Below are 9,977 nucleotides of genomic sequence, written 5' to 3'. Positions count from 1 at the left end.
GGGACGAAGTTGGCTATATGAATCTTTAAAAAAAAATACTCGATCAATATTCAATATTATATATTGCTAATTATTCAACCCAGTGATGATTAACTATGAAATAACAACATCAATACAACATAATGACAATTAACATATTCCGTCTCACACCAAACATCCTATAAAAACGTATTTTTTTCTCTTTTTATATAAAAAATATGTCTTTTTAAAAATATAGAGACACAATATAACACATCTTAAACAAGTCTCCATTCATTTTGGAGCTCAATTTTGAATGGGGCAATTTCATTTTCAGGTAACATCACATTGACAATCCTCTCAACAACTACACCTTTCTCTTTACAAGGCCCAGGAATCACAATCACAAGCCCATCCTCACCAACACCATTTATACCCAAGTTCACAAAAACTGGCCTCTGTCCCCTAATTTCCATCTCGTAAACATTTGATCCTTCCAAATCTAAAAATGTCAAATTCGCCCCATAAACTATGAAGTCTTTACATTTTTCATCACCCTTCAAAGTTTCCTCAATGATGCCATTCTGAACAATTCTCTTCTCAGCAATCAACATTGCCAGTTCCGAAACATCATCTAGACATTCTGTTTCGACGCTGCTAATAACCATCTCATTCCTCGGAATTTCATACAATCTTTCTCGGACGGCCTTTTTGCAAATCGTGACGACATTTGGCTTTTTGTCGTCTTCTCTAATCTTTGAAATCGATTTCCATATCATTGCCGAGATTAAATCGAAATGCGAGAATTTATTCATCATTGTCGATGATGAGATGATCTCGTCAAGCTGATTTTTATGTATATTGAAGGTGAAAGTCCTCATTTCGCGATAATGGGGATTCGCCAGTTGTCGCCCACTGGGTCGACCTGTTTCAACGGAAGTGAATGTTTCCCTGAAATTGATGAATTTGCCATTAATGGAGATCTATCTGGAACTTGTACGGGTCTTTTTGGAAGATCAGGTCGAGCAGATAGGATCTTACTCCATGTATTTATGAATGATGATGCAGAGAAGACATCCCCAAGCACATGAGCCCAACTGAGTCCAACTGATATTCCTCCACATTTAAACCAAGTGAACTGATTTCAAATTAAAAAAATAATATAAATTACTTTAGGCAAATGATAATCTATGGTTCTTAAAAAAATAGAAATGAAAATTATGACTAAATAATTTTAAAAATGCCTAGAGCAAAGCTCGACTTGCATATTTTATTTAAATTAACTAAGATGCTTACTCTCAAGTCTTAACTTATTGCCTACATTAATATTTTTTTTTTAAAATAAAATAAAATAAATCTTAATGCCTGCATTTTGACGACAACGAAAATCACCGTTTGATAATAGATTCTAGTTTCTGCCTAATTAACTTAGACAAATTGGCAATAACTCTGTCTGATCAATAAAAATATAACATGAGACGATAATCATACATTTAATTTTATAATTAAGAATATATTCGATGCATAAATTTTTTTAATATTTTTTTATTATGAATTTATCGATCAATTTTAAAGAATAAAATAATAAAAATAAAAATATATTATATTTATTATTTTTACATATTATATTATATTAAATTTATTAGAAAATATCAGAAAAAAAATTATACAGCAAACATATCAAGATAAAAGATTAATAATCATCGCGTGTCATTCTTTCATTAGGTGAAGTCTGTAGAGAGTACTCTATGCATAAAACAAGTTTCTTCTTATATCAAGTCTCCTACATAATCAAATTTCGATTTGATCCTTAAATTTTAAGTACATGCTCCATTTGTTTTTAATTAAGTTTCATATTTTTTTATGTAAATTGTATAATAAGTGTCACATTTAATTAGTGAGGTACGTAATATATATATATATATATATATACTAATCAGCTTTAAAAGTTTTTTTTCTCTCAAATTTAAAATGGAAAATATTAGAGTAATAAAATCCTCTTATATAAATTAAAAAAATGTTACAAACCTGTACATAAACCAAAGGTGAGAAGCCAAGATCAGGTCCAAGAACAAAGTCATAAGCAAGACAATCTAAGTCACACGTTGACCTATATTCCTTCATTCCCAACCATTCCTCAATCGTTTTCTCACTCTTAGCTTTCACAACCCTAACGCCACCGTCGATACACCGTATAAACGGCCTCCGACGCTGACCATCCTCCTCCTCCTCCTCCGATTTACGAATTCTCCCGAAGCCGTATAGTGCAATTCCAAGCAATGGAACATAGGCTCTTTTAAATCATAAATGGTAAGGCCATGAATTTCTTCACTTTGAAAAAAGTAAACTGATTTTATATAGTGAAGCTTCATGGCCAAATCCATGTCTGTGAGATCATAGGCTTTGTTTTTGCCTGTCACGTTAGCAGGAACTACTGTTGATATCCTCATGTCTGAAACTAGACCTTCCATGTTTGATGATGAAGACATAGTTCTAGCTAGAGAAAGTGTGTTTTCTAATGTTTGAGCTTTGGTTTTGTGTACAAATATGTGAATACAAGGTTTTATTTGGACTTTGGAGGAAGGCGGTTGATTAGATGAAAACGATATATGTAGACAAATTCTTACGTTACACATCGTGCAACACGTCATCATTTACACATACATCTCATATAACGATATGCATAAATTATAGGACCCAATTAAAAAATTGCCAATTTTTTTATAACAATATGCATAAAATATATGTACTTTACTCATTTCCTTTAAATATTCGCAATTTTCTAATATAATAATGTAATTAAATTTTTTATGTGCTCTGAAAATACCACATGATTTATACATATATAAATAAGGACGTCTTACACAACGTACATATAATAATTTATATGGTTACATAACGAGACTAATCACTCGTTCCGATTATCAGCGCACGAAGTGGTAGAGAACTCGCCACAAAAAAATTTCCATTCGCAAAAACTGAAGATCGAACCTCCAACCTATTGGTTAAGAGACGAGGTGCTGAACCACCACACCAACCCTACTTCCTATTCGCACTTCCGGCCCATAATTGGTGATCACTTAGCATAGTTAATTTTGAAAATGCATTTAAATTATCTCTATCAATGATTGAAAACAATTGATTTTAATTAGAAATTGATATTATATCAATTATGCTAGCTAGTGACACTTATAGCCATCAAAACTTTCCCTCCTTGCTTAATTGTTGTAGTCGTTGGGAGTTAGCAGACGACATTCTTAATTGCGAGAGCTGTACACAAAGACCAATCGCCTTGTTTTGTAGAAATTTCTAACAAACGGAAGTTTTCTGTCGCCTAATATAATATCCTTTTTGCATGATCACCATCATATACTATGTCAAAGTTTTATGAACTGGACGACCAGAGCCCAATCGGAGTCAGGATTTAGGTACACTTTCATACGTTTTAATCAAATATACAACCATTTAAAGCATGAAATCATATTTAACGTATGTATGTAGAAGTTGTTCTTGTTTTGAAAATTTAGTCAAATATATAACCATTTAAAGCATGGAAGCATACCTATCGTATGTATGTAGAAGTTGCTCGTGTTCTTGACTTACTTATTTCAAAGAAAGATAGGATTGGCAATCCATCGATTCTGGAGCATACCTTATAATTTTGAAAAAGACACTTTTTTATAGAGGTTGAGTAAGGGGGCGGAGCTTGAGGCTTCTCAGCCGCAGGAATAGAAAACGGATCCTAAAAAATGGAATGAGTTCGTAATTACTACCACAAGAAAGCCGCCCCTCATCACTTATCGTTATTTTTATTGAATTCTAAATTTATTCTCGAATATTATCCTTTAATTAAACATTTTTAAATTTGGGTTATGACTTATGGACGGGTGGATTTTAGGATTTATTGGGTAGCTATTAATGAAAAAAGGTTTTAGGAACTCTGGTAGAAATTTAATTAATTTTCTTATCATGAATATATGATCACAAATGAACAATTAGTTTATAGCCCATCGCAAATCGAGGCATGTCCCGACGATTAAAAGCGTGTGATGTTAAAGCATTTCCCTTCCAAAGTGAACTAAGAGAAAAAGTTTGTAGCCCAGCAAGTAACTTTTTTTTTTCCCGGAAATTTTGTCAGATTAATAGATCATGAACAATTAGTACTAGTTTGCAACTCTATAGAAGTGCTAATTAGCTGAATCCGGCGTCGTATTTATCATGGGCCTTAGACAGCCCTCACTATAATTGCGTGTCTATGTGGGCCGAGCTATGGGCCTTTCTTTTCCTTCTAACTGTAAACATATCCAATTGATAGACAGAGACGCATCAACTTGTGCATGGACAAACAAATTATGTTATTGAGTGTAATTTTATTTTATTTTTATTTTTGCCATTTACATTTTGAATCACAATGAAGATTATTTATGTTAGAAGATTACAAATGTCTGGTTTACATATTTCTGTTAAAAAAATTTATTTTAATTATCATTATATATCCCTTCTCGTATAATTTTTGGATAATATTATATCGTTTTTTTCTCTTTCGAAAGAATTAAAAAATTACACTTCACTTCCTAGCCATACTACCCTTTTCTTTCTTTCTTTTTCCCTATAAAAGCCAATCACTTCTTGAACGAGTGAGGGAATTTGAATTTATTTATTCAAGCCTATGGTATATATCTTTAGTTAAATAATCGATCGATCGATTCACTCTACAACCAGAAAACCATATCTTTGTCTATATTTTTATAGTACGTAGTAGTCACCACTCACACTAGCTAGAACAAGAAATATTATGATTGGAATAGTTAGATACCGTTTTTTAAATGAAAGAAATCGCAAAGATGCAATTAGGGCAACAAAAATGAATTATATCTAGCTAGCTAGAGGGACCACTATCTCCTTTTCAGGTTTATATATATATATATAATTAGTATTAATTAAAAAGATTAAAGTACAACATTAATTGTTTCTTAAACTAGAACCGTCCAATAAGTATCACTTGCTTTTTGCTAAAGATATATAGATTCATCCAGAAGCTAAATTTTTTTTATCAATGCATGCATGTGTATGGCACTTAGTTTAAGTCTTGATCCAGGTTCTGCATGCAGTAATTAGGTTTTTACTGTGGTCCTTCCCATAATCAAGCTGTAAAGGTAAAAGTTAAATGCAATTGATCTCATGGTCTGTTCTCTGCTAGAAAGACAATGGGATAACCAAGAAATTCATCCCTCACGTCTCATCGGATATGTTCTTTTCATCCCTCACGATTTTCTATTTGCCGACATTTATTCGATAACAGTCATAAATGCTCTTTACCGGCTCTAACTTCGTCTATATATCATTTTCCGTTAACTTCGTCAACGGCAAAGAGACATATTCCGTATTAACTTCAAATAAAACGCAAAATTTTTTATTTTCGTTAGTCAACGGCAAAGGAACATATTCCGTATTAACTTCAAATAAAACTAAGAAATCTAAATAAAAACTAGTCTGAGAAGGAATATTCTTATATAGTCCGTATTTTTCAAAATATAAAATTAAAAAGTGATAGCAATTACCAAGACAAAGAAATGGATAACGGAAACATTTTCAGTTGATAACAAGATATTGCCAGCCAACTTGACTCTTGAAGTAGTCCAACAGTCAAAGGCATGAAGATAGGAGACAAATCCCAAATTACCAATTTTAACTAATTTGAACCACTAACTAAACCACTTAAAAGGAAACAAAGATTAATTAATTAATTAATTAAGCTATAAGAAAAAACCTACCTTAATCTGAGTTTTAAATTCAACTACAAATTAGTAGTTTAAGATAAGATGATAATCAGGGATTTTATTTTATCATATTGGTGAGAGTATCACGCACCCCAAGTGAGCTAGAAAATCACCTTCATCCTTTACTTTACAGCACAGACAAAACTACCAAATTAGTATCAAAACATGACTTGATTGTCCCCTTTTATAAGACTATACATCACATGTTTTTTTTTTTTTGAATGAGTGACTATATATCACATGTTGTTAAGGATAACAATACATAAATAAATAATTTTCATTCTTTTTTATATATAAAAAAATTAGTATATGACTGTGACTTGAGAAATATTCCATCTGTATCAAAATACATAATATTTGAATTAAAAAATTCAAAACGTAATGTATTATTTTATCGTAATATATTTTAACTCATCATTTAATTATTGATAAATATATTAGTATATTTTTCATAATTCACTATCATTATAATTTTTGATAATATTATAATAAATATTTAAATACTATAATTTTTAATTTTATTATAATATATTTAATCATACGTTAATCAACAATTTCACTAACTAAATCAATTAAACATACATATATCAATTCCTGAAAAACACATACAATATTAAATTATAAAAATATAATTAAACATTATTAAAACGAGACGAGTCCATACGAAACGAAAAAAGAAATACATTGGGTTCAGTGCATGTATCATATTCACAATCGAAAATGTATATGACAGTGGCACGGAAGTTATAATACTTTGCTACTATTGATAAGGGTATTATCGCCATTAATATGCTCCTTTTTCCTGGGGATGATCGCAGCATATCGCTGAATTTATACAATTAAAAAAAAGGCGCGATTGGCACGGTTGCTAAAGGACGCGCGGGTGCGTACTACACACATTTTGCATTAAAAGACATACGTGTCAGAACAACATTAGTTCTTAATCTTACGTGTGCTATTCACAAGAAGGTGCGCATTTCACTCATCAAAGCGTACGTTAGCACTTCCCTCTTCCTTATTTGTTTTTTCATTTTAGCTATCATCAGCTCTCACTTAAACAAACTCTCTGCAAAAAACCTCGTCTCTCTCCCAAAAACATTTGCTGGAAATCTTTCTTTACTCCTATTTTTCTATATATAGTAACTTTACATAGTCTTTCTTCGTTATACGAACAATTTCGATCGATGTTGTCCTCGATTTTGAAGCAATTTGATTGATTAAGGTGAATTCATTCGAGTTTTCGAAGAGAGTTTTTTATCGGAGTTTTCGAAACTGTCTCTGGTGAAGGTTAGGTTTTTGAGCTTGCACGTGAAGAAAAAGTTGTGTGTGAAGTTGGTGAGAAAATGCCGCACAGAACTACTTACTTCTTTCCCAGGCAATTTCCAGATCGGAGATTCGATTCGTCTTCCAGCAACAAGCAAGATCATGAGAAAAATCCGACTATTGAAAATGAAAGAAAGCAACTGATCACGACGACAGTACCAGCAACGACTAGTAATATTAACAATTTGGGTAACAATAATCCTTCAGTTGTAGAATCTGATCATCTTTTCTACGGTATAGATGAGAAAGCACAAGCGAAGAAGCAATTTGCTGCTTTTTGTGATTGGTTGGCTGATAGAAAGCAACGAAACAGATCATCGTCTCGTGATAATAATTATCACGTGATCCCAACTAATTCACATGCTATTACTGATCATGAGATTGAGGATGACCTCCAGCCGCTTTTGGCCCCGGAGCCTGCCTCCACCACCGTCACCACCGCCGTGGTTGACGATCGGAGTGCTGACCGGAACTTCGACCGTCAGGTATCTTTGCCGAGGTTCTCCAGTGGGAGCAGTTATGCTGGGAGTTTGTTTTCAGGGACTACTCTAGATGGGAACTTTTCTGCCGAGGTAAATAAGGAGACGGCCGTCACAAGACTGTCGACGACGACCACCGCCACCACCACTAGGCATGAAATTGAAGAGGAAGAGGAAAGGGTGGAGGTTCCGGTGATTGTGGAAGGGAGTAAGGAGAGGTTGGCTGAGAAAACCATGGAGAGTTATTACTTACAGCTTGGTTTGGCGAGGAGACTTAGTGTGCAAGCTAACCTCTCTGATGACCTTGTTTTGCTCCAAGCTACTGGGCCTATAGACACTTGGGATGCAGAAATTGTTTCCCATCGTTTATGGGTACTATTTTTATCTCCCCATTTGTAACCTAGTTATTTTCAACATTCCAATACATACGTCTTATAGAGTGTTCATCAAATGTTAATTCTACTCTGTTTTAAATTTTCAGGTTAGTGGAAGTTTGTCATACAACGACAAGATCTCGGATGGATTCTACAACATTCTTGGAATGAATCCGTATCTGTGGGTTATGTGCAATGATTTGGAGGAAGGAAGGCGATTGCCATCATTGATGTCCCTCAGAGAAATTGAACCTGCAGAGACGTCCATGGAAGTTATTCTTGTGGATCGCCGTGGGGATTCTCGACTTAAGGAGCTTGAAGACAAAGCGCAGGAACTGTATTGTGCTTCAGAGAACACATTAGTACTTGTGGAGAAACTTGGCAAACTTGTTGCGATATACATGGGGTACGTCAGATGTATTGGAGCTGTGTTTCAGTTACGTAAATAGGTAATAGTATATATATGCTATTGTACCTTGTTGAGTCTAATTATCTCCTCGTGTATATAGGGGAACGTTCCCTGTGGAGCAAGGTGACCTTCACAAGCGCTGGAAGGTGGTCAGCCGGAGATTGAGGGATTTTCAGAAGTGCATTGTGCTTCCCATGGGCAGCTTATCAATGGGGCTTTGCAGGCATCGTGCTATTCTATTCAAGGTAATTAAATCACACAGTTGTATTGGTTCCGATTAGAAATGGTAATTGAGAACAGGCAAATGCTCTTAAAATCTATTGCTATGCTGACACACGATATTAGTTTGTAGTGGGATGTGAACATGGATTTTTGGGAGTGGGATGTGATAAACATTTGAGATTTGAGGTCCCGGTTCTGTTTTGTTTCGCTAGTTTCTAAGGTTCAAGTATGAGTTCATTGGAGAGAGCAACTGAAAAAAATGATTGGCGAACTTCAATTTTAACATTACGGTCAACTCCACTCATATGAAAAAAAAATAAAAATTGGGAACTTCCTTTGGGGAAATATGTGGATTAAATCTTCTGGTTTGTGTACTAAGGTGTGTATTGGTCTATGGCCATTATTTGGAAATGAATGAAGATAATTTTGTCCGCTAACAATTATATGTTTGGCATCCACAGAAATTGGCGGACTACATAGGCTTGCCATGCCGGATAGCTCGAGGGTGCAAGTATTGTACATCAGATCATCGGTCTTCTTGCCTTGTCAAAATTGAAGATGACAATCGATTGTCAAGGTGAGGGAGACAGACTCCAATTTATTTTTTCGCTTAGAAGGGTGTAAAGCATACTCACTGTATAAGGGGGTGTCGGAACTTTGGTGTCCTTTTATGAAATTTATAGAATGTCGACACCGTTTGGATGTTTTTTGATTCTTGTTGTGGGCTTACATGATGTGTAAATGACTTCATTAATATTAGAATCTTGAAGAAGCTAAAGAGAAAAATGGGCTACTAAAGTCGTTGATAGTAACACCAGTTTGAAATTTCACGATTCAAACATTCCTGTTCTTTGCATCATCTTGCTTAAGGTGTTTTTGCTTTTGGAGTGAGTATGTCATTCATGTTGGTTATGCTTGCCTGGATGATGTTTCACTTCATGTGGACATTCATCAGTTTTTGTCCTGCATTAGTGTGTTCTGCTTATAAACTCATAGCGTTCTTCACAGGGAATACGTAGTTGATCTCGTTGGGGAACCAGGAAATATCCATGGTCCAGACTCTTCCATCAGTGGAGGCTTCCTTTCTCCAATGCCTTCACCTTTTCAAATTTCGCATTTAAAAGAATACCAACAACCGCACACGGAAAAAGCACCATATAACCAGACTGGGTTCGTGGCCCAAAATTCCATGAATACAGGTATTTTTCAGTTTATATTTGAAAATTTATTTTATTTTTATGTTATTTTCCTGAATGCATCCTTGACTTGCGATGTCGGGTTTTAGAGAACTTGGTTTTCCGGGGGTGAAGTGGGATCTGATATTTGGAAAGGCATTTGTCATGCTTTTTTCATGTCGAAGTGCAATATTTCCTTTTTTGCTGTTTGTTGGCATCTGAAGTTCAATGAAGGTCTTTGATAAACTGACTAAATG

The 9,977-nt window shown here is 34.3% G+C and overlaps 2 protein-coding genes across 2 annotated transcripts; one reads left to right on the top strand and one right to left on the bottom strand.

The window, feature by feature from the left end:
- Positions 1-236: 236 nt before the first annotated feature.
- LOC139882790 (protein ECERIFERUM 2-like) lies at positions 237-2,429 on the bottom strand. Its single transcript, XM_071867062.1, is given in 4 exon segments — positions 237-859; positions 862-1,096; positions 1,987-2,169; positions 2,202-2,429. Coding segments are annotated over 4 exon segments (1,269 nt in total).
- A 4,652-nt stretch (positions 2,430-7,081) lies between these two features.
- Positions 7,082-9,744, top strand: LOC139882785 (serine/threonine-protein kinase CTR1-like; the record flags this gene model as incomplete). The annotated part of the gene is made up of 5 exons (XM_071867059.1): positions 7,082-7,912; positions 8,022-8,320; positions 8,424-8,568; positions 9,007-9,122; positions 9,554-9,744. Coding segments are annotated over exons 1-5 (1,582 nt in total), but the record flags the coding sequence as incomplete, so codon positions are not given.
- Between the last annotated feature and the right edge of the window lie 233 nt (positions 9,745-9,977).

This window comes from Rutidosis leptorrhynchoides, unplaced genomic scaffold (genome assembly GCF_046630445.1).
Source record: "Rutidosis leptorrhynchoides isolate AG116_Rl617_1_P2 unplaced genomic scaffold, CSIRO_AGI_Rlap_v1 contig31, whole genome shotgun sequence".
NCBI classification, from domain to species: domain Eukaryota; kingdom Viridiplantae; phylum Streptophyta; class Magnoliopsida; order Asterales; family Asteraceae; genus Rutidosis; species Rutidosis leptorrhynchoides.
The sequence above is the reverse complement of the archived record's forward strand: the minus strand, read 5'-3'. Positions and strand labels throughout refer to the sequence as shown.